This window comes from Meriones unguiculatus, chromosome 8, assembly GCF_030254825.1.
Source record: "Meriones unguiculatus strain TT.TT164.6M chromosome 8, Bangor_MerUng_6.1, whole genome shotgun sequence".
NCBI lineage: Eukaryota > Metazoa > Chordata > Mammalia > Rodentia > Muridae > Meriones > Meriones unguiculatus.
The window spans coordinates 1,638,267-1,662,948 of NC_083356.1; the positions used below are offsets into that span (position 1 = coordinate 1,638,267).

Here is a 24,682-nt window from a genome sequence, read left to right on the forward strand (position 1 = left end):
ACACACACACACTTTTGCACACAAGGACAGCCATGTTATAGCAGGTGCCTCCACTCTCCTTCCAGCTGTGGTCCCAGGGTCACCAGACACCCCATCATTTCATCCCGGATCTCCCCGACACACCCCGAACAGCCCAGTGCTGCTTCTTAGGAAAAGATCAGCCTGATATTTGAGGAGAAACTGTCCAGGCGTTTCTGGACAAGATCTGAGAGATTGCTACCCTTCCATCTCTCTCTCGAGATGAATGATAAATGAGCAAGTTGGGGGAGTTTGTCCGCACCGCAATTTCAGCAACACAGAGGTGTGAGGTCCTTACGCAGATGCTACTGGCAGGCAAACACTCCCCTCCCAGGCTCGGAAGGTACCCAGCCCAGCAGGCGTGTGTATATATAGGGACCCAGCCAGAACCTTTCCAAGGGACTCGCAGCTCCTTCCCTCTGCTCTCTGCCTCCTTCCAGCTGGGTGCTTGCTCCCTGTGCCTCTGGTTGCCCCAGCAACCATGAGCCACCAGTTCAGTTCTCAGTCTGCCTTTAGCTCGAGGAGCAGGCGGGCCTACAGCAGCAGGTCCTCCTCCGGCTTTGGCGGTGGGAGACAGGCTGTGAGGTCTGCGGGTCAGTCGCAGGGCAGGTGGGGTGCTGGCTATGGGGGGGGCTTCAGCTCCAGGAGTCTCTACAACCTGGGCGGCAGCAAAAGCATCATCGGGAGCCTAGTGGGGAGAAGCGCCAGCGGTTTCCACCAGGGCAGAGGGGCGGCAGGAGGATTTGGAGGAGGGTTTGGGGGAGGAAGAGGCTTTGGAGGTGGCAGCTTTGGGGGTGGCTATGGTGGAGGTAGCAGATTTGGAGTTGGTTTTGGGGGTGGTGGATTTGGTGCTGGCAATATGGGGTCTGGGGGCTTCGGGCCTCCTTACCCTCCTGGGGGCATCCATGAGGTGACCATTAACCAGAGCCTCCTGGAGCCCCTTCATCTGGGGGTGGATCCCGAGATTCAGAGGATCAAGACCCAGGAGCGGGAGCAGATCAAGTCTCTCAACAACAAATTTGCCTCCTTCATCGACAAGGTGAGTACTTAGGGGCAGACAGAGTCCCTGGGGCCAAGGGGCGGGGCAGGTCACACTACCAGAGTGCTGTTACTACAGTGTTTTCAGTTTGACGATGAGAGTGGCCTCCTCTGCGTGTGTTCTGGGACCCGGAGAAAGCATTTAACCTAGGCTTTCACGAAGCTCCCCACCCAGGGTTTCTCTGTGTAGCCCTGGCTGTCTTGGACCTCACTCTGTAGACCAGGCTGGCTTCAAATTCACAGAGCTCTACCCTCTGCCTCCCCAGCTGCTGAGATTAAAGTCGTGCAGCACCATTGCCTGACTCGCTTAGGTTTTAACATAAACATTTAATATAGACTTCTCAGGGATGTATTGTTTTCTAATTTTTCCCGATTAGTAGGAAGGCAGATAAGGGGTGTGGCAATACCCAACAGAGACACTTAATCTCCCTCTCACTCATCACATTCCATTCATCTGTGTTCCCAGGCATTCTCCCATTTAACCACCTACCTCCCCACATCATCCTTCTGCCCACCATCCATACACACCTATCTATCCACTCACCCAACCACCTACTCAAACACATCCATCCGTCTGTCCGTCCATCCATTTGTCTGTCCATCCGTCCGTCCGTCTGTCCATCCATCCACTTACCCACACACATCATCTATTTATCTACTCATCCATGCACATCTAACCATCCACTGATCTTAGGTTCATCCATCCATTTATTCACATTCATCTCCCTATCTCCGTCCATTAATCTGTTTATCCATTTCCTCACCTATTATATACCTATTGGCCTATCTATACAATCCATCCATCCACTCACCCACCCATCCTCATCCATCCGTCCATTCCTCTCTCATCCACCACCCACCCTCGTCCATCCATTCATTCATCCATCCACCACCCACCCTCATCCATCTGTCCATTCCTCTCTCATCCACCACCCACCTTCGTCCACCCATCCATCCATCCATCCACCCACCCACCCTCATCCATTCATCCACCCACTCTCCCTCCCTCATCCACAACCCACCCTCATCCACCCATTTATTCATCCATCCACCCACCCTCATCCATTCATTCATCCACCACCCTCATCCATTCATTCATCCACCCACCCTCATCCATCCATCCATCCACCCATCTACCCATCTATCCATCCATCTACCCACCCTCTCTCATCCACCACCTACCTTCATCCATCCATCTATCCATCATACACCCAGCCACCCTCATCAATCCATTCATCCACCCAGCCACCCATCTACCCACCCATCATTCATCACCTACCCTCATGTTTTCATCCATTCCTCTATACATCCATCATCTGTATCCATCCATCTATGTATCTATCCACTCACCCTTCTATACCCACAATAACCACTATCTACGCATCCTTCTCCCTACACTCATACACAAAGCCAGCTTAGGCCTGCGTGTGTGAGCAGGAGGAGGACACACAGGGAGGGTCCCGGACAGCCCCAGGGGAGTTGACTTAGGATGAGAAACCTGTGTGGTTACCATGGTGCAGCAGCTGGAAGGTTTGCCCGGAGCAAGGACTTAGTGACAAAGGGGATGCTCCCAGGAGGTCAAGGTTGGCCAAGGGGGGAGCAGGAAACACTGACATCAACACAGTACCACAGAATTCTTGACATTAACCTGGGATTTGTCCTGGGTCCAGGCTCCCACCATGAACAGAGGCTCATGTAGTTTCACAGCAAGAGATAGTGGCTTTGCGGTCTGCCTTTGGAGCAAGCCCTGTGGTGAGTGTCAGCCCCTGGGCCTCCAGTCTGGTAGGAAGCAAGCTTCTGTTGCTATAATTTCTCAGTCTGGATTCCACTTCCCTTTAGTACAGCTTGGCCTATTCTCAATAGCACTGCGGAACCACCCTTTGAAAGGATAGCACGCTCTCCTCCATAAACCCTCGCCCGAAGCCGTGCTTCCTCTGGAAGCCTCAGTCTGAGAAGGCCCCACTATGCCACTGTCACCAAACATCCCACTGCAATGGATTGTAGAACTGATTTTCCACTCCCTGGGAGTGTCACGCAGACAGTGGCAGGAATGCCTCGTGGGAGTGTTACACGCTGTGCTGATAAGCTGCTCTGAGAGCTGCTTGCCCAATCCCTTGCTGTGGAGCAGCCAACCAAGATAAGCCTGAGCAACAATGTTCCTGGCACACATTCCTCTGACTAGAGTCAGAATGCATAGGGACTATTGGGGCTGGTGGAGTGTGGGGCCTGGGGATTCTGGGTGCCTTATAGTGTCCATCATAGGCGTGTCTGCAAAGTGCCACTATGACCCCACAAAGCAGTGGGTTGTGACACGAGGGACAATCCATGCACTTGGCCCATTCGTGACCCCTCTGTGTGGCCAATCTTTGTCCCACAGTTTGAGGGGAAGAAATGTGACACACGGGGCCATGCCCACACTCTACTTCCTAGGCCAGCAAAGGAAATAGCAATTTAGTCATCTTTCAAATATCTATCAGCCCAAAGATCTTACTTGGGACAATTAAATGCATTGCAGGATTTTAAAAGGTGAAAGCACTTATCTTAAAAATTCTGACTGGGTAAGAGTAGCATTTAAATGAAGTTGCACTCTTTTTATTTTATTTTATTAATTACACTTTATTCACTTTGTATCCCCCCATAAGCCCCTCCCTCCTCCCCTCCCGGTCCCACCCTCCCTCCTCCTTCTTCACGCATGCCCCTCCCCGAAGTTGCACTCTTTAAAACCACTGTGCCAGGCAGCAAGAAAAAAAAAAAGTGGCGAATGCAGGGGGTACCCACCAAAGAACATCCCAAGACCTGTTGCTCCTTCTGTGTCTTTGTCCTCAGTCATGTGCAAGATTCCAATGGTAAAGACAAAGGAAAGAGTACTTGAGCCTGTTGGCACGGATGAATTAAGTGTGGGGACAGAGCTCTGTTATGGAAAGGGGTGTAGCTGGATGAAGCTGGCTGGAGGTGACCTTGGTGGCCAGAAGGTCCATCTTGAGTCTCTGAGGTTTGGGTGTGATGGCTCTTCCCGTGATGGAAGCTCCTGAGCCGTGGCTGCACTGGGGTCCTGCTCTTTAGGTGCGCTTCCTGGAGCAGCAGAACCAGGTGCTGCAGACGAAATGGGAGCTGCTGCAGCAGGTGAACACCACGACTAGGACCAGCAGCCTGGAGCCGGCCTTTGAGAATTTCATCAGTCAGCTGCAGAGGCAGGTGGATTATCTGACCAGCGAGCAGTTGCGGCAGAACTCGGAGATCCGGAGCATGCAGGATGTCGTGGATGACTACAAGAACAAGTGAGGATCCAGGGCGGGTGCAGGGGTCAGGGCACGCCCACCAGGGTCCTGCTGCTGCAGTGCGAACAGGGAGGTGGGCCCAGGCGGTCACGTGGGCTCTGCGTGTGCAACTGCCGCGGGTTTCACCTGTGACAGCCCTGGTAGGACGTCAGTGGCAGCCAGCTGTCAGTTGTGTGGAGCAGGAAATGCAGGAGACAGGCAGTGAGCCCCGCCTACCTTCCCCTCTCTGTCTGGAGCATACCCTCCTTGCTGGGGCCGTGAGGAGCAGATCTGTGGGGTTGGAACTTTAGATTATCAGGTTTTGTCACACTCTGCACCCCACTCCAGTGGTTCCGATCCAGGTCTGGATGCAGCCATGGCGTATGCATCTTGAGCATGTTTCCAAGTGATGCTGATGCTAGTGCCCTGAGGACCACATTGAGGAATGTGAGATGAAATGGTTCTCAATAGTTCTTGATACTGGAGCTTACTAGGCACAGGCAATAGTGGCGGGGATGGCAAGAGTTGAGGTTCAGACCTGCTGTCCCGGAGCTACAGTAGGCGCTCAGGGAACAGGTGCTTCTCTTGACATCACCATGGCCTGCTTGCTGTGTTGGGCCACTGGAGGGTCACGGGTGTTTGTGTGTGTGTGTGAGTCTACAGGGAAAATAAAACTCACATTGGAGGTCAGAGGTGAGGACTGTAGGTGGATTGTTTCTCTCTTAAAATATTTACTTAGAATGGTTGTTATTTTATGGCCTTAATAGAAAAAGCTCAAGGGAAACAAAGTTGCAACATCATAAGAAGACCTTTGGAGACATTCTCTACATGTCTGAGCTTTTCATGTTGGGTCCTTGTCCTGACTGTTGGTTAGGAGTTTTGGGCACTACCTTAGTCATTCATCAGTGAGGCCAGAACACCAGGCCCTGGCAGGTGGCAGCGGTGCTGTGAGCAGGGCTGCCTGAGCTCAGGACAGGGGAAAGTTTGGGCTTTCTGCGGGAGGGCAAACCTCAGGGAGCAGAGGTCAGCCCTGCAGCCTGCTTCCTGCCTCCATCACAGGTATGAGGATGAGATCAACAAGCGGACCAATGCTGAGAATGACTTTGTTGTGTTGAAGAAGGTAAGGGGAGGAGGGTGTCCTGGGGAGCTCAGGATTGGGGAGGAGAAAACCCCTGGGCATGCTCTGTGCTATGGACAGGTGCTCTGCCCAGCTGCAGGGCCCTTACACACAAGGGAAGGCACATTGGCGCTACTGTGGCCCTCCTGGGACTCCTCCAGGCTTCAGAAGTGGAAATTAAGTTAATTGACAGCTTTCCAGTATCAGTTATGTAACCTTGGGCCCTAGGGAGGGGCCTGGGGGCTGACATGGCTGACCCAGGTGTGGGGTGCTGGTGTTCCTGATTTTGGCTAGGGAAGTCAGATTCCAGGTCCCAGACCTGAGCGAAGCGATGGCATTTTTAGCCAGGAAGTAAACCCAGAGAGCGTTTAGCACTGGCCTGGGGCCAGCCAGGAGGTTGGTGGTGGAGCAATGCCTGGGTGATGAAATCAAATATCTCTGCCACCAGGATGTGGACGCTGCTTTCATGGGCAAATCAGACCTGCAGTCCAAAGTGGACACGCTGTACGCAGAGATCAACTTCCTGAAGTATCTGTTTGATACGGTGAGTGCTGTCCCGAGGAAAAGCCATTTCCTTTCCCCACACCCCGTAAGACCGGGAACTGGGGAAGGCTCATCTCACCAGCCCCCATGGGGGCATTCCATTGGGGCAGCCATTCCCTCAGCTTCAGTGGTTTGTTGGGGCAGTGCAGATGTGGGGAGTAGGGAGAATCTTGACATAGAGGCAGGCCCCTGCTTCATGCTGTCAGGCCACTTGGGACGTGAGGGTAACAGCTGGGTCTTCATGTGGGACTTCCTGTGGGAAGGCCACAGGGCTCTGGCTGAACCCGCAGAAGACAATAGAAGGGGTTTTGTGGTGGAGTCAAGCCGAAGGGGAGCAGGAGAGAGTGAGCTCCCAATGCTCGCCCGTCACCCAGGTCTAACCTGGGGTTCCTGCTGTGCTCTGCTTACCTTGGGGAGATGTCCGTCCAACAGAAGGATGTATGAACTGAGAGAGTCACGTATCAAGTGCCTCCAAACTGGAGTCCTCTCCACCGTCTCTGACGGCTCTTATGGCTAAAGGAGCAACAGAGCAAGTGTCTGTCAAAGGGCTGTATAAAAAAGATGGGGAAGCCAGAGGGAGGCCCGGACAGCAAGGGCAAGAGAAGCATGATGGAGTGGAGGCCGTGGGGCTCCTTCCTCCTGCCCAGATGATGCTGTGCTCTGTGGCCTTTAGCACATAACAAGAGACCTTTTTCTCAAGAGACCCTTCTGGCCCAGGTGTCTGGCTTCCCCAGGCAGCCTTGAGGGAGAAGACTGAGGCTGGAGGGGAGGGTGGAAAGAGTGACGCCCTGTGTCTCACAGGAGCTGTCCCAGATGCAGACCCACATCAGTGACACCAACGTCATCCTGTCCATGGACAACAACCGCTCCCTGGACCTGGACAGCATCATCGATGCGGTGCGCGTCCAGTACGAGCTGATCGCGCAGAAGAGCAAGGAGGAGGCCGAGGCCCTGTACCAGACCAAGGTGAGTGTGGGCCCTGGGTCTGTACCCCACATGAATGGGTACACCTCAGCCTGCTGCAATTGCCTCCTGAGTTTAAAGTTTGATGTCTCCGATAAAGACTTCCTCACCACTGAATATTTTCAGATAGTTCCTGCCTGTTTTATTTGTTTATTTATTTGTTAACTTACTTATTTATTTTAGTCCATCCTTATGGAGAGCTCATAGGTGCCAGACTGCCTAATTTTCTAACTAAACCCAGGATTACGATTTACAAACATGTTCTTAGCCAGCACAGCATTTGTTATTTTTGTTCTTCATGATGGCATCTTTTTAGTTTCTTGTTTTTCTCTTTCACGTGTCACTCAGAAATTCTAGAGTCACTTTCTGTGACTATAAATATCTTACCCTGCTCTTAACAGGACAGGAACTTAACTGGGTGATCACATTTGTCACCTGCTGGGCACAGTTTTGACTTCCTCTTGGGTGTGAGTTCCGGTTTTTGAGTGGTTAAGACTCTAGTTGAAGGACTGGAGGCCGACAGCCCAATCATTGAATCTGGAGTCAGGATTTGGTGACCTGCTCTGTAGATTTTGGAGTCAACTCCGGCGTCACTGACCTCTGTTCTGCAGTCTGAAAACAGACGTTCTGGGATGTCAAGAGACGGGGGAAAGGGGGTTTTGTCAGAATGTATACTTTCTTCTCAGCTCTTCCTGAGGAAACCCTGTGTATAATCTGGTTGGTGAAGCAATGCTGGCACAGGAGAGAGAAAGAGAGAGAGAGAGAGAGAGAGAGAGAGAGAGAGAGAGAAGAACATGGGTGCCCTGAGGGCTTCTGAGGCCACGAGCTCCTGCCAGGAGAACCACTCTGGAAAAGGGACAAAGAATACAGTGGGTGGGGAGGACTGAGGGAGTCCCAGCGTGGGTAATGGCTGTGTGAGGGCTTAGGTGTGTGGAAAAGGCGGTAGAGAACATTAAGAAACAACTTTGTCTAGGTGGGCTATGAGCCTGACCTTAGACGGGTGTAGATGAGGGAGGAGGGAGGCTTGCTATAGTAGACATGTGTGTGTTCATGCATGTCTTTTTGCTGCTCAGCTGAGGGAGGTTTGGGATGAGTGTGAGTGTGCAGGATCACAACTCCAGGTGGCCTTACTCAAAGAGAGTGCAGCACAGATCTTTCTCTGGGATACCCAGATACTGACCCTGCAGTGCGCAGATAGTGACCTGCAGACACTGACCACGGCTGTCTCTGACCCATAGTACCAGGAGCTGCAGATCACAGCCGGGAAACACGGGGATGACCTGAAGAACAGCAAGATGGAGATCTCAGAGCTCAACCGCAACATCCAGAGGCTTCAGGCAGAGATCGCCAGTGTCAAGAAGCAGGTGGGGCACGCACTCAGGGCGGGCTGGGTGCTCAGGGTGGGCTCGCCAGACGCGCCTCCTCCCGCAAGGCCCAGGCCGGACTCTGGGAGCTCAGTCCCCTGGTGGTCTCTGGAACAGATAGAGCAGATGCACGGGTCCATTTCCGATGCCGAGGAGCGAGGGGAGCGCGCTCTGCAGGACGCGAAGCAGAAGCTGCAGGACATGGACGAGGCCCTGCAGCTGTCCAAGGAGGACCTGGCCCGGCTGCTGCGCGACTACCAGGCCTTGCTGGGGGCCAAGCTGTCCCTGGACGTGGAGATCGCCACCTACCGCGAGCTGCTGGAGGGCGAGGAGAGCAGGTGGGTGGGCAGTAGCCGCGCCTGGGGGAAACAAGAAAGGCTTCTCCACGTGCTCCCGGGAAGACTGTCCAGGGTGAGCAGGAGCTCGGAGGGGCAGGGAGGAGCCGCCGCTACCGTGCCCCTTCACCCAAGCATCAGGCGGAAGCTAGGTGGGCCGGGTGTGGCCCACACACGCTACAAGGCTTCATGGCAGTGCAGGCGCGAGGGCTCTGCTCCGAGGCTGACCGCTGTGCTTTGATTCACAGGATGTCAGGGGCGCTGCAGAGCCAAGTGAGCATCTGTGAGTACTGAGGCTGGTGGTGCTGGGCGAGGAGGGGCGAGGAGGGGCGAGGAGGGGCGAGGAGGGGCGAGGAGGGGCGAGGAGGGCTGGCTGAGTGGCCGGGTGGCCTGGGCGAGGAGGGGCGAGGAGGGGCGAGGAGGGCTGGCTGAGTGGCCGGGTGGCCTGGGCGAGGAGGGGCTGGCCGGGCGTCCTGTGTTCTCTAGTCTCATACAAAGAACACCAACGCGAGCGAGCAAGGGATGCTTGACAGCACGGGCTAGAGATCACGGGGATGCGCCCCCAATTAAGAACTGCGCGCAGAGGGCTAGCGAGGGGCGGCACGCCTCGCGTCAATGGGTTCCCGCATCCTTTGGAAGCGCGCAGTTGCCTTCCAGTGCCCGTCTGCAGAGTCCTCTGACCGCCCTGTCTGTCTGTCCTTCCCTGGCACAGCGGTGCAGAGCAGCCAGGTGACCATAGGCGGCGGCGGCGGCGGTGGCGGCGGCGGCTCTGGCGGTTACAGCGGCGGCGGCTACGGAGGAGGAGCAGGCTCCCGCGGGGGCGGCGGCGGCTACGGAGGAGGAGCAGGCTCCCGCGGGGGCGGCGGCGGCGGGAGCTCGGGAGGCTACAGCGGCGGCTCCCGCGGGGGCGGCGGCTACGGAGGCGGCTACGGAGGCGGAGCAGGCTCCCGCGGGGGCGGCGGCGGCGGCAGCGCGAGCTACGGCTCCAGCAGCAGGAGCAGCAGCAAATACGGTGGCGGCGGCGGCTCGTCGCGCACGCAGATCGTGCAGACCTCCACCCACAGCTCGCGCAGGCGCGTGGTGGAGTAGGGGCTCCGCGCCGCCTTCTCCCCCAGTCTCTCCGGCTCTCTCACCTACCTTTTCTCCCAGCGGGTCCCAGCAAGCTTCCAGGTCGCTTCACGCTAGGGGAGAAAGCAGGGCGCATGTACAGCCTCCGTTTCCCGTCAAAGCCACAGACAGGCTGCTCCCTCGGGCACCCCTCTGCTGCTCCTACCCCTGCCCCGGACCCCGGGGGCCTTGTCCATCGACGAAGAAAAAGAGTCTGGAGGATACCTTCGCTAAGGCCTCAGTCCCAGGCCCCCTTAGGCTGGGCAGTTCAGCGAACAGTAACCCCGAGGCCTTCATCCCTCCCTGAAGCCTCCTGTAAGGCAGGGTGCTTAGTGAGGGGACGTTTGAGCCAAGAGCCTTCAGGGCCCCTTGCTCCGTGGCCTCACGCTGCCTCCCCATGACAGCGGGGGGCAGGCTTGTTCTGATTCGGTACTTGGGTGTCATGCCTGTATTGACCTGTGTCATGTCTGGGTCAACAGCCGCAGTCGGGCTGTCTCAGTGGGCTTGGGGTAAGTCCTTGTCCAAGGAAGGACTGTGCTTAGCAGTGTGTGTGTGTGTGTGGGGCAATCAAGTTCTCTCTCCGCCCTTCTCTCTTCCAGCAAGCCCCTGAGTTCGGAGCCAGCCCCTTCCCCAAGGCGCTGAAACACAGATCACCCGCAGGGCAGCCCTGTTCGTGCAAGCAAGCGCCCCATCCTGGGGAATGAGAGGCTTGTCTGGCTTGTTGTGGACTGCTCCAGCCTTGTGCTAGTGTGGAAATGGCCTGGGTTTTTGCAGGCAACCCCGACGCTCGCTGCCAGACCTCCTAAGTCTCCTCTGTTCTCCGATTCTGAACTCTCTTCTGGGCTTTGTCTCCTGATTTAAGATTTAAAGCACAGTTGTGGCGAACAAGCTTGACCCGTGCTGAGGGGACAGGAAGAGAAGAGCATCAGCCAATGAACGTCAGGAGAGAGAGGGAACGGCTTTGCTCCCAGTCTCCAGTCCCTTTCAGTCGCTTGCTTAACCCCTGCAGCCTGAGTCTAATTCTGCCAGGGAGAGCTTTTCTGTGGGTCCGCTGGGGAGCGCTGTGATGGCAGTCCCTGGTTGGAAGCTGTACTCTGAAGGGCTTAGCAGTTCTCGGTTTTTTCTACAATAAATTTTTCTGTGATCTCAGTATACTGTGTGGTCAGAAGGCAAATTATTATTTTGTCAGTTCTCTGAAATTAATTCGAATTTGAAAAGTTAAGACATTATTTTGTGTGTGTGAGTATGCATGTGTGAGCCGGTGTGAGTGCAGGTGTGTGTTAAGGAGAGCTGGTGGTCCTTGGCTGTTGTCTGCCTTCTTTTGGGAGGATGACAGGTTCTCTTACTGACTTGTAACTCACCGAGTAGGCTAGTCCGGTCGGCTGGCCAGTGCGCCCTCGCACGCACCCATCTCTGCCTAGGCAGGTGCTAAGACTGCAGGCAGGTGCCACTGGGCCAGGCTCCTGAGTTGTGAGTTCTGGGAGATCAGCTTGCAGCCCAAGTGCTTCCTGGGTGTTGTCATTGGCTCCACGGGTTACCGTCTTCACGGCTTTTCATTGCACACACAGAGCACCATCCTGGAGAGGCTCCCGAACTCTCGCCCTTGCTAGCCCGGGAAGCTGCTCACCATGCAAAAGCTGCACATTTGTTCAGCGGGCATCTGTGTGGCTCCTCCTGCTGCTCATTCCAGTTGCAGCCACACTGGAGGGAATCACCGTGCAGCAGGCAGCGGCAAAGGCTCTGAGATGCCTCGTGGAATGGACAGGCCTCCCAACCTTGAGGTGCTGAAGCACAAATGACACGCTGTGAGGGAAAAGACAGTTCAGAGGGGAGAGGAAGCAGAGCACACATCTCTCTGGGTCCTCCAGCCGGATGGGGGACACAAGGCCCCTGAGGACCCAAGCAGACCGGACCTGTGGCACTGCAGCAGAGGTCCTCAGAGGGCAGAGCAGGGTTCTGGAGACTGGAAAGGGGTTGCGGGGCTCGGGGTTAACACAGGGCAGATGTGGGCAGGGAGCCAGGCAGAGCCCTCTAGACAGGAGGCTAACAGGTAAGGGAGAGTGAAAGCGTGTTGGTGAGAGGAACCGAGCTAGCGGGCAAGGGAACCGAGGCACGTTCTCTGAGTGGGGGCCAAGGGCCAACTCGGCTTTCACAGATGCTTCAAGGGGAGCAAGATGCAGACATGTTGAAAACGGAGTAAGCCGCTCCGTAAGTGCATCCTGTGTGCGACGTCTCCGAGGATTTGTGACCAGCTTCTCATTGAATGGAGGAACAGAGGTAGAATTTCACACAAGGTGGATTCAGTTTAGATCACAATCTATACTGGTCAGATGTGGTCCCAGGCACATCTGACACTCTGTCTCAGCAGCAGGCCTGTTGGAAGCAGGCTGGGGAAGGGAAAGATGAGCAGAGGGGTCCGCCCAGAAAAAAAGAGGAAGTGAACAGGGAGGCAAGCGAAAAGCGAAAAGCCATGAGCCCAGGCAATAGCCAAGGGAGAGGCCGATAGACATCAACAAACATAAAAATGATGGATGGCGTTTAGCCGTCAGGGAGATCACATTAGTCAACAGGGCGTGGCCACAACCGAAGACAGCTGTGGGAACCAGGAAGAGAAGAACCAGGAAGAGGGGTCCTCTAGGCCCTTCTGCTGTGAGGTCCCCCTGGGGACCCTGAATGACAACTTTAGTAGCAGAGAGGAGCCTAGTCCTCTGTGACGAGGGCAGTAGTGGTGCGCCCGTGCGAGGAATGGCGGGGACGGGGGAGGACCGTGAGAGCAGCCTGGGTGGAGGGAGACGGGCTTGCCAGCTGCAGAGATTTGAAGAGCCTGCCTAGGCAAGAGGTTTGGGCCAGCTGGTGACCCACGTGCACAGGTGGGAAGGACCGCAGGCTTGGTTCCTTGTGAGTTCTACTGAGCTGCACGGAGAGGCCCCTGGGGAGTTATCAGTTACAAGCCACCTGAGTAACTGCTCGGACTAGGCTGAGGGAAGTCAGAAAGGGTGGTGGGGATGGTGCTCGGAGGCCTTCCACACCTCTGCTGTCCGCAGTGTGCACTTGGGAGGGCCAGGGGAAAGTAGGGGAGCCTGCTTTGTGTACTTAATGGGGAGAATAAGGTCAGACACCAGGGATGGCTAAGTCAAGGAGAGGCCTAGCCAACTTTTCCTGCAGCACTAGGCCCTTTAGAGGGCGTGACCTGGGATCACTCACATGTGCAAGATATTCGAAGGGGACCGGCGTGACTGTGGGAAAAGCATCAGGGCCAGGGCCAGGCGTGGGTCATGTTTCCCATCCTTCTTCTGGGCAGGAGTTGGGATTGTCCCAGAAAATGTGGCCCTGCCTTTTCTAACCTGAAAAGATGTGGCTAGCTTAGTCAGAAAGAAGGGGAGACCACGAAGCAGAAGGAGGGAACAGAAGGCCCAGTTCTAAGATTCCGGGCAAAGAGCTGCTCCAGCACAGGGGAGCAGGAAGTGTGGGGAGCGGGAGGGAGGCAAGCAAGGAAGGGCTCTCAGGGTCTAGGTGCTCACATTCTGCCAGTGGGGAGTTGTTTAGGGCTTCAACAATGGCAACTGGCCCTGGAGGGCATCAGAAGACGCTGGAGGAGGTTTCCCAGTGCGGCCAGTGAGCAGGTTCACCGCGGCCAGACACCGTCACCTCTAGGTCATCCCAGTGAAAATAACAAGCAGTTCTATAAACCGTAGGAAGCGCCTTGTTTGCGTCATCTCATTTGGTTCCCACCATCCCTTGAGAGGACCTGGAGACCCAGAGGGGGGCTTGGGAGGCTATTCCATGCCACTGAGTTAGTGCTTTCCAATAGGCAGTCAGAAGAGCAAAGCTGTCCCCCACCATCCATCAGCCATCAGGGACGACTGGCAGGAGCTAGTGTGGATCCCAGGGGATCCTGCCAGCTGCTCCTCCTGCCAGCAGGCTGTGGCAGGGCGGGCCATAGTGGAAAGCTAAATTTAATTTCACCAGCTTCTCAGCTGCAGAGATTTTGATCTAGGACGTGGTGAACAGGAGGAGCCATTGGCTTACCACCATCCTAACTCCATCTGACCTGGGCTGAGATGAGTGGTGCACTGGGAAAGTTCTCAGTCTAGGGAGGAGTCTGTGCCTAGCCCTTTGGCCCAGGAGGTGTCTTCAGATTAAAGGGCCAGGTGCTCCTGCATCCCTTTTCAAGCCCTCTGTTGCTCCCACGGCTTTGTTGGACACGCTGTCCTGGTTTTATCGGCTTTCCGATCAGTCCAGGAAACTGGGTGTCTAAATTAATCAATGCTCTGTTTCTGGGTTGGGCTGGGAATTTGGGCCTCTGGGAGGTTCTCCAGAATGAACAGTCATTTCCAAATGTCCCAGCACCAAGCCTTGGAAGGCCTTTGGGGGCTCCAAGTTGGCTTCTAGCCTGTTGCCCCAGTGTGCTGGGTCTGTGGGGCTTGGCTCCACCCCAGGGAGCAGGCATTTCATGGTTTCATCCAGGGTCCCTTGCTAACCCTGCCTGCTTGGTGATACTGGTGCTGGCTGCTGGCATCGTTTCTATGGGATGCAGCATTATCTTCTCTATGACAAATGTAAGGTCTTTACAAATCCTGGGGCATTTCAAGAATGGAACCCTTCCTTAGTATTTTGGACAACTTTCAGCAAGGGGTTGGGGTTTGTACCAAAAAAAAAAAAAAAAAAAAATCCCAGCTATTGGGTCCTTCCAAATGCAAGGATGGCAGACTCAGTCTCTCTCTCCCTCTGTCTGTCTGTCTATCTGTCTGTCTGTCTCTTTCTCTCATCTATATCCTGCAGCTTCCTTGGAAATAGATTTAGCTCCTATTTTACAAATGAGGAGAGTTAGTATCAGAGAGGACTGAGCTGCCTAGGGTCATACAGCCGGCAGTGTGCAACCAGGAGTGTGACACACACACACGCTCCCCACCCCCACCCCAGTACAGACCGGGACAGCACACACTCCCCTTTGGTTCCCCCCTCTCTGTCCTCCGCTGGCTCCCTCACTGCGCAGCAGTGATTCTGAGGACTCCTCTCCTTGCTGCCTGCCTTCAACGGGTCTGCCCCGTGTGGGCGCCTTTCCATCCTGCTTTTAAAAGCCCCAGCCGCTCCTCAGCTCTTTGTCAGCTTTCAACATCTCACCGCGCCTCCCCATTGTCTGTGACTCCCCTGCCCTCCTCCCAGGCTTCAGCCGTCCCCACTCCCCTGAAATTGACTTCTCCCACAGCCTGGCAGAGTCCCACAGGGCTGGGTGGCTTGTCATTGCATGTTCCTCTTAATTCTTTTCTCAGCCCCATCCCTCAAAAAGCTCTCAAAACATCACCACACCTGCCCCTGCTGCGCCCCAAAGCAGTGTGGGGATGGGGAGGGGCCGTGCAGATGTTCTGGAATGCCGTGAGCTTGTACTGATGAGCCTCCATTGCCAGGGCCCATAAAGGAGGCTGAGAAGCCCCTAAGACACGGAGAGTTAGCACTGGCATCAAGCCACAGACACACCAGCAATCGCTCGGCAAAGGGCTAAGGCAGTGGCCAAGTTTAGGGGAAAGAGCCCAACAGGCTGGCAGCATGGTTAATCAAGGAAACCTTCCTGGAGAAGGTGAGGTCTGGGCCGACCAACCACACGCTGAGTGATTACAGTGGTGTGGGGGACTGAAACCGGAGTCTAGAGCAGTCGCTGATCCGAATGTGAGGGTTTGTTTACGGTCCCAAAGCCTGTCTGTGAGGTGGAATTATTGGAAGGAGAAGAGGCAATGATGAGAGACAGAGAGAAAAGGGGGAAGAGAGCTTGTCAGTCTGGATAGAGCACAGGGAGGAAGGGTCACCGTTTGAGGGCTGACAGGAGAAAGTGTAGGTGATACAGACAGAGCTGGTCAAGGTCCCGAGGCACGGGGCTTGCCAGTGACCTTCTGGAGGACTAGGACACACATTTTGACCTCTGTGGATCTAAGCCATCTTTTCTTTAGAGTGGGGCTGGGATCTCTCAGCAACACTTACACCTAATAGTGGTTGGTGCCTGCAGGAGTCTGGGCTCCACCTGGCTCTCATTCATGTCTGTGTGTTCTGAGTGTGGGGCTCACACCTTTGCTTCACAGGTGTTCTAAAATATCCCACGTCCTAACACATCTCAGGGCGTGACTGTGGCTCACTGGCAGTGCCACAGTCCCTATCCCGTGGGCTCAGGTGTGAGCTGTGGAGAGAGACCAGGGGTCTGATGTAGAAACGGGAGCACTCCTGGGAACTGACCGCATGACTGGGCAAGTGTCAGTTACGTCTTTGGAGCCCTGCCTCACCACTGCCTGCCTCTGTGCCTCTGCCCCAGGTTAGGGGGAGGGTCAGCAGAAAGCCCGGGGTCTGGGTACACATGTGTGTTGTCTTAGCTGGAGCCTGTAATCAGCCACAGCTTCTCCAGGCCTCACCTTTCAGTTTCGGATAATGGGGTGGTTCTCAGGGCTCTGGTGGGAAGCAAGCCTTGCTGAGTGTCCTGTGGAGCTCTGTGAACTTACGCTGAAGCTGATGCTGTGTCTTCTGGATCCTGTTGTTTCCTGCCTTTCACCTCCTGCACTGCTGTTAACTGTCACCATTGCCTAGCCTTCTCTCTGTTGGCTGCCCGGGAAAGCAGAGCTCATCGGGAGATCTGCGAGTGGCTGGCACACACATGCAATGCACATGCATGCAGACACATATGCACACCCCTCCAAAGTGCTAGAAGGAATCGATTGTGCAGAGCGATATGTCTCATAGGGAGTGTGCTGAACTAAAAGAATTTTGATTGCCTGTCAGGAGACGATTGGGCAATAGTCTTAGCACACCAAGGCCACTCCAGTCCCATTGTTTTCAAGACCCAGATTACTCATTCCCTAAAGAGATGGTTAGTTTAGCAGCCCAAGGATGAGGGCAGCAGGACAGAGTTCCAGAAGACATGCTGGAATCGGGGGACAAGGACAGGCTGGGGTACCTCTTGGAGGAAGGGAGGGCAAACACGGGTGCAAGAGAAAGCTTGCCATCTAGGTGTTGCTGAAAAGAAGTGGCTATTTATTTTCAGCAGCAGCTAGGTTGCAGAGGATTGGCACAGCTCCCCAGTTCAGAGCTGCCAGGCACTGGGGCAGGATGGTCTTTGTAGATGGCCTCATACAAGCAGAGCTTGTGTGGGTGGGTGGGAATCCCCACGGGGTCACAAGGGTGCTGGAGCTAGACGCCAGGGCAGGCTCCCGGAAGGCGTCGCCCACTCTGCGTAGAGTGCGGGGCACATGCCAGGCTCCTGAGATGCCTCTACATGATCCTCTGGGTAGGTTGCGGTCTTTCCAGGTCTCTGTTACTGCTTTGTAAATGTTGACCAATGCTGGGCTCAGGAAAGCCCCTGGCTGCTGAGAGGCATGCTGGTACTCGGGGATCTGGACAGGAGCAGACCCTCCCTCGTCTTCAAGATCTGAGGGAATGTCCCCAAGGTCTTCCTGTCTGCCAGGAGCCAAAGGCTCAGAGGACAAAAGTCTTCCTTTCAGAACCCTCCATAGCAGGACGGCATTTCATGCTGCCCAGTGTCCGGAGCTCTCAGGAGGACACGAGCTCAGTTGCCGTGCCGACACACAGAACGCGTTATGATCTCATGCTCGTATGTAGCTAGGCACCCCTCAGTTCACATCCCAGATGCCACCTCTGGAGACGTGGGAAGCTTTGCTGCCCTCATTCTTCACTTTTCTCATTTAAGAATGCATAGATGTAGACCTCTGTCAAGGCTGCTGTAAACACCGACCATGTACAAACCAGAAACACGTCCTGGCACCGGCTTCCATTTGCTTTAGCCCCCCCCCCCCCAGCCCCAGAGCTGCTGTCACTGACTCTAGGAACACTGTGAACTTCCCAGGTCAGGATTTCCAGATTTTCCTAACTGCCTTCCCTTCCAAACCCACACTCATGTCTTCTGTGGCCAGACATGGGGTTTGAACCTGTTGTGCCTCAACTTCCCGCTTTGCTTTGCCATGTTCGAGGTGCCGCCTCATTTCTCCATCGCACGTGCTTTCTACGCTGGCACCTGCACTGTGGAAAAGGAGCAACTAGGTAGCCTAGGGGAGAACACAGCACCCCCCACTCGCTGCAGACCCCTCTCCTGCTCGGTGACAGCTGTCCTTCCCCCCACTCGCTGCAGACCCCTCTCCTGCTCGGTGACAGCTGTCCTTCCCCCCACTCGCTGCAGACCCCTCTCCTGCTCGGTGACAGCTGTCCTTCCCCCCACTCGCTGCAGACCCCTCTCCTGCTCGGTGACAGCTGTCCTTCCCCCCACTCGCTGCAGACCCCTCTCCTGCTCGGTGACAGCTGTCCTTCCCCCCACTCGCTGCAGACCCCTCTCCTGCTCGGTGACAGCTGTCCTTCTCGGACTCTGCTAGGGCAGCACATTTGAAACAGTCTGGAAAACATTGGCTTTTTAGCTCTCAAAGCTTCTACTCCGTGTCAGGAGAGGTGATTTGGCGAGCTCTGGGGTTGGAAGGGACATCTCAGAGATGGACGGGCGCTCCTTTAGGAATGCAGGCTCCTGAGATTGCACCTGCTGCTCCAGCAGCACGCAACGGCAGGGTGAGAGTACGGGCATGCATGCCTTTGTGCCCCGGATTACAAAATCTGATCAAGAACACTCAGGAGCCAGAGTGGGGTCCTGGTTTCTCAAAGTCACCAACACTTGAGGAGAGATCCTGTCTGATAAGTGATTACCACACGAATCAATCCTGTCTGCACAGCAATTTTGAGAGCCCATCCTGGGAGCTAGGCGTGTGGTGTTTATCGTATTGTTGAGGCTCGTAAAAATCTTGTATGGCTGCAGGCAAGCCAAACCCTCTGCAGGCTCTGCATCTCCGCTGACTCTGAGGACCAAGCCCAGTTTCCTCCAGTATATAAGGGCATGGCGCCGGGCTCAGAGCAGAGAAGTGCTCAGCTCCTTCCTTCCCTCTGTGACTTCTCTCTAAGCCAGCATGAGTCGACAGTGTAGTTCCAGGTCCATGTGCCTGAGCGTTGGCGGCGGCGGCAGGGGCTTCAGCTCCGGCTCCGCAGGCCTGGTCAACTTCCAGCGCCGGTCCACCAGCTGCGTGCGCCGCAGTGGAGGCGGTGGCGGCGGTGGTGGTGGGAGATTTTCAGGAGGAGGAGGAGGAGGAGGAGGCTTCTGCGGGAGCTCTGGTGGCGGGGGCGGCTTTGGAAGCCGAAGTCTGGTCAACCTTGGAGGTGGCAGGAGCATCTCCATGAGCGTGGCCGGGGGTGGATACGGTGGCTTTGGTGGCAGCAGCTTCGGAGGCGGCGGCGGAGGTTTTGGTAGCGGTGGTTTTGGCGGTGGCAGTTTTGGTGGTGGTGGCTTTGGTGGTGGTGGTGGCTTTGGTGGTGGTGGCTTTGGCAGTGGAGGTGCTTTTGGTAGATTTGGAAGTGGTTTGGGGCCTGTCATGCCCCCTGGTGGCATCCATGAAGTCACTGTTAACCAGAGCCTTCTCCAGCCCCTCAACGTGGAAGTTGACCCTGAGATTCAAAAGGTGAAGTCTCAGGAGAGAGAGCAGATCAAGACCCTCAATAACAAATTTGCCTCCTTCATCGACAAGGTGAGTGCACTTGCTGGGAGCGCAGGCCGAGCTAGCTGCTCGTGCGACTGAGGGCAAGACAGTGGGGTTAACCTTGTGTGTGAGCACTTGAGAGCTGAGAGGACATGCTGAGAATGGAACACGGGACACGTGCTGAAAGAAGGCTCAGGGGTGGCGCTAAACCATGAGCAAGTCCTTTATTGGACAAAGGGAGCCTGAGTACTCATGTGGCTGACATCCTGTAGTTCTTTATTGCACTCTTGAACTAAGCTGGACTTACATCTGTTGACTGAAGATTGTAGAAATGGGGATAATGCAATTTTCTAGGGTTCAAGCAAGAAACCCACGAAGGCCTTCTTGGCCATGAAGGGGTTAACTCAGGGGGCCCTGTGAAGTAGCAGGAAGGATGGAGCAGATTAGCACCAAACAGCCTGTGCTCGCCAAGAGGTCTCTGTCCTCTGGCAGCCCAGTTCCTACAGTTACTGGACCAGGAAGGTCATTTTTAAAATATATGTATTCCAAGGTTCAGTTCTGGAAAAATTAAAAAAAAAAAACAAAACTTTTGGCTTTTCTGCTAATTTATCAATAATGTCAATATAAAATTAGCCACATCGAATTTCAAATCCAATTTGGTATTTTCCTAACACACCCTTGAACTGTGTGTATGGCCCTGTGGTGTGAATTTCTCAAGTGTGGTGTGAATTCCTCAAGTGTCACATATCCACTGCAAAGCATCATTCCAGTAATTTTATGTGTGCTGTAATTGGTAGAACAGGTTTCTTCCTTCCAGGGCTATTCTGCATTAAGCCACATGCTGGATTTTGCTCTGAAATTGATGCCAGCTTCTTCCTACAGCCCTTGCTGCCCAATACAAATTAAAGTTCTTTTTAAAAAGGAGACATTGGTCTTGCTTGGTGGCCATCAGACCCCATTCCTGCAGTTTGGGTAATGAGTGGGTCCTCTGTTTCCAGGTGCGCTTCCTGGAGCAGCAGAACCAGGTGCTGCAAACCAAATGGGAGCTGCTGCAGCAGGTGGACACCACAACTCGGACCCAAAATTTAGAGCCTCTGTTTGAGCAATATATTAGCAACCTCAGAAGGAATGTGGACTCACTGAAGAGTGACCAGTCACGGATGGACTCTGAACTGAAGAACATGCAGGACATGGTGGAAGACTACAGGAACAAGTAAGGAAGCCATGGGTTTCCAGAAGGTGATGTGCTAGGAATAGGACTTAGCATGTAGCTGTGGCTTTCCCCTCAGTGAGGGGCAAATCAATTGGGCTAGACCAAGTCTTCACCTTCTCAGAAGGTAGATTCTGGTTAATGGTTTTAGTGCTCAGAAGCAGAGGGTGGTCAGGGTTAGGCAGTGATTCCTTTCCTCTAGAGCACCGAGTTTCAGGCCTCAACCTCCCCTAACTGTCCTATTGTGTTTTCCTACAGGTATGAGGATGAGATCAACAAGAGGACAAATGCAGAGAATGAGTTTGTGACCATCAAGAAGGTAAGCACCTTTCTGGGGTGGAATCCATCTGTGAAACAATAGATAAAGGTCATGCCAGAGAGGAGCCATGTTGTGGAGAACCAGGTAGCACAGCTAGCTGCTGAACATGTGGGGAGGGCTGTTTTCTCCCATTCCCACGGACCTGTGCTAGTCCAGGCACTCAGGGCTTCACGGTTTTTGTTTGTTTCTTTTCTTCTCTGTACCGATAGTAAGTAGGGAGGCCAGTTCTCGGCAAGTCAGGCAGGCTCTTTGAGGTGTGAAGAGACGGAATAACCAAGAACTGTGATCTAACTGGAAAGAGAAGGAGTGGATCCCAAACCCCATTGAAAAGCCCCTTTATGGCTGGAGAGAGGAGGCTCGTCCTGGAAAGAACACGGCTTTATGGTACCTTTTTCCTCTAGGATGTGGATTCAGCTTACATGAACAAAGTAGAACTTCAAGCCAAGGTGGACACCCTGAAGCAGGATATCGAATTCTTCACAACACTCTACCAGATGGTAAATGCTTGGATTTTAGCCGAGGCCACCTACATGGAGCGCCTTGAGCCCCGACCCCCCTGCTCCGCAGAGTGGAGGCCTTGCTTCCCTCCCCAGGTCCCCGCTCTGAGCTGTTTAATTTTGTTTTTATCCCGTAAGAGTCACTGAGCTGTTCCATCCTGCAGGAGCTGTCCCAGATGCAGACCCACATCAGCGAAACCAACGTCATCCTGTCCATGGACAACAACCGCAGCCTGGACTTGGACAGCATCATCGCCGAGGTCAAGGCACAGTACGACGACATCTGCCAGAGGAGCAAGGCTGAGGCCGAGACTTTCTACCAGAGCAAGGTGAGCGCCCGCAGGCTCAGCCGCCCTCCGGCCCGTTCGTGCGGCCGCGTGCTAGCGTGCTGACGGCAACTGTGTGCTCTGCAGTACGAAGAGCTGCAGATGACCGCTGGAAGGCATGGCGACAGTGTGCAGAGCTCCAAGATGGAGATCTCCGAGCTGAACCGCGTCGTCCAGAGACTTCGATCGGAGATTGATGGCGTCAAGAAGCAGGTACACACAGATACACAGAAGAGGGTGACCCTCAGGCCTTGCTCTGCACTGCCATCTCCATTCCCTTTGGGGACTGTGTCAGCTTCCAGAATTCAACTCTCACGTGGGACACTCTCAGGGGAAATTTGTGAAGATGGCTAGCAGAGAGAAGATGATGGTCACGGTGACCATCCTAGCCCACGGTGGGAGCAGACCTAGGGATGAGGGGAGGTAGTCAGAGATTTTAGGGCGGCCCGTGGTGGCCCAGGAGAGCATCCGTAACACCTTAAACATCTTCTAAGGATGGTGCCTCAGGTGACAGCAGGGGCCATGCACCCATGCAACGTGCTCTCTCCTCCTCAGATCTCCCACATACAGCAGAACATCAGTGATGCCGAGCAGCGTGGGGAGAACGCGCTCAAAGATGCGCAGAACAAGCTGAATGAGCTGGAGGACGCCCTGCAGCAGGCCAAGGAGGAGCTGGCGCGCCTGGTGCGCGACTACCAGGAGCTCATGAACGTCAAGCTGGCCCTGGACATGGAGATTGCCACCTACAGGACACTCCTGGAAGGAGAGGAGATCAGGTGAGCAGGGGGCCTGCCAGCTCGGCCACTCCTCAGGGATCCCCTCTGACTGCAATTTGTCTTGTGTTTGGGAAAAAAACCACTCTGTGGGGAGGAAGCAAGGACTTGTATTCACAAGCCCAACTTTTTTTTTCTTTTCTCTACACTTGTTTTTCTGAGTTGCCCTCTGGCTGCCTCCCCTTTCTTCTTCTGCGTCTGAAATGGAGCAATTTCTCAGGGCTGGCCTGGATCTCTGGTCTTTGAGGCTGAGTTCCACCAGCTGTGGGGGCCTTGGCTGATTTAGGGAGGTCTCTCTCGGCTTGGACTCAGGCCGACAGCTTTGGGGGGCGCGAGTCTAAGGCGCTGCTTTCCCAGCGGGAGCTCTGGGGAGAAGTCTGGGCCACGCCCCACGGGAAGGGGGCGGCGGGGGTGCAGCGTCCTGAAGGCTTGCCTTGTTTCCCCGCAGGATGTCTGGAGAGTGCACCCCCAACGTGAGCGTGTGTAAGTACGGGCTTCCCGGGGCGCTTGGGAGGGCGGGGAGCGCGCGCTGCGGGGCGGAGCCTAAGCGAGCCTCTCTGCAGCCGTGAGCACCAGCCACACCAGCATGAGCGGAAGCAGCAGCCGCGGCGGCGGCGGCGGCGGCGGCGGAAGAGGATCCGGAGGCAGCAGCTACGGCTCCGGCGGCGGCGGCGGCGGCGGCGGCGGCTACGGCGGCGGCTCCGGGGGCGGCAGCTACGGCGGCGGCTCCGGCGGCGGCGGCTACGGGGGTAGCAGCGGGGGCCACAGAGGGGGCTCTGGAGGGGGCGGCGGCAGCTCCGGAGGCAGCCGGGGAGGGTCCAGCTCCGGCGGCGTGAAGTCCTCGGGTGGCAGTTCTAGCGTGAAGTTTGTGTCCACCAGCTACTCCCGAGGAACCAGATAGAGAGGTGCCCACCACCCCGCTAGCTCTCCCTTCCCACCACGACCAAATTTGCCTGGCAAGACCAAGATCAATTGCACCAGCCTTATTGGAGAAAAGAGCTATGGTTGATGGCACCGATTCAGCCTATTTCCCCCGCGCTTTCTTTTCCGAGTCCCCTGGTAGCGACCCCACTTTACGTTCTCCTCGAGAAACAGTTCAGAACTGCCACCACCTACATGACATTTCAAAGAGGGGTCGCTCCAGGGCTTCTTTGCCCAGCGCCCAAGCACGCTCCGTGCTTTGGGCCGCCCTTAGCATCCTGCATCCCGCAGCACGCTCCGCTGCTTTTTGGTTTTGTACATAAGGTGTTTGCTAGTTTGTCTTTTGTGGAGCACCCTAAAACTTTCCCGCTTCGTTTTGCTGCAATAAACCGCATTTGAAATTCTCAATCTGTTTTGGTCCGTTTGTGTTGGATGGGGCAGAGGGCGTGGGAGTGCTCCGTGCTACTGAAATGCGCCGCGGCCAGATGGCTCGTGCCTGTGGGGGTTGGGATCCAGGAACTTGAATGAGAATGGAGACGGATCGGACCACTTCAATGGGGGGGGGGGCAGGACACAAGCTCTGTCCTGGAAGGTTCTCCTGGCGGGAGAAGGCTTTCTTAGAAGGAGCAGGTTGGGAAGGTGTCCCGCATTGAAAAGGTATGAGAGTGCTGCCTGGAAAAGAAATTGTTCCTGTGGAAGAGCCAGTGACGAGGCCCAGCAGCCAACATGCAGGCTTTGGCCTGAGGAGGGGGCAGAGAGGCAGACAGGCGGCTTTCGCTCTCCCCATCTCTTGCGGACCACCAGCTTGGCCTCATCTAAGAAGTGCCATTCCAGGCACACAGATCAAGCACGTGAAGTAGCCAGGGCGCCGCAGGGCGCGGAGAGGGGAACTCGGGTGCCTCGGTTGGAGTCTTAACTAGTTATGTGAAACACAGAAATTACAGGTCTCAGTTTCGGTAGTTCTGTGCTGGGGTGTGGAATACATCTCCCTCACGGAGGCCATTGCGAGGACTGAACAAGGCGGATGAACCATAGCTCAGCCATAGTGTACAAACACCAAGAACCTTTTTAATCATGATGGTGATGATGGTGATGGTGGTGATGAGCTAGCCATTGTTAACATTGCTTGTTGAACTCTGGACAGCCCAGTAAATTCTTGTTTAAAAGAATCAACAAACTGCCACCTTCCTGATGGTTCCAAAACCATGAAAAACTCAGTTCTCTAAACACCGTTTTCTTAGCTTCCTGTCCCCAGGGTTAGGCAGGGCTGAGGATGAGGAGGGTTCAGATGGGCAGGGGTAACACGTAAATAGCACTTAGGGAATTCCCTCTCCTCCTGGTTCTGGATCAGCTCTTCCAGGGCTCGCTGCGCCCTGACCGTGGCACAC

General features: G+C 55.1%; 2 protein-coding genes across 2 annotated transcripts; both read left to right on the plus strand.

The window, feature by feature from the left end:
- Positions 1–426: 426 nt before the first annotated feature.
- On the plus strand, positions 427–10,896 carry Krt77 (keratin 77). The gene is made up of 9 exons (XM_021664659.2): positions 427–1,057; positions 4,120–4,334; positions 5,373–5,433; positions 5,879–5,974; positions 6,775–6,939; positions 8,175–8,300; positions 8,418–8,638; positions 8,884–8,918; positions 9,348–10,896. The coding sequence occupies exons 1-9, from the start codon at positions 500–502 to the stop codon at positions 9,722–9,724; spliced, it is 1,854 nt and encodes a 617-aa protein (XP_021520334.1). The 5' UTR covers positions 427–499; the 3' UTR covers positions 9,725–10,896.
- A 7,724-nt stretch (positions 10,897–18,620) lies between these two features.
- Krt1 (keratin 1) lies at positions 18,621–23,702 on the plus strand. The gene is made up of 9 exons (XM_021664660.2): positions 18,621–19,296; positions 20,247–20,461; positions 20,717–20,777; positions 21,179–21,274; positions 21,439–21,603; positions 21,688–21,813; positions 22,156–22,376; positions 22,822–22,856; positions 22,937–23,702. The coding sequence occupies exons 1-9, from the start codon at positions 18,685–18,687 to the stop codon at positions 23,272–23,274; spliced, it is 1,869 nt and encodes a 622-aa protein (XP_021520335.2). The 5' UTR covers positions 18,621–18,684; the 3' UTR covers positions 23,275–23,702.
- Positions 23,703–24,682: the final 980 nt, after the last annotated feature.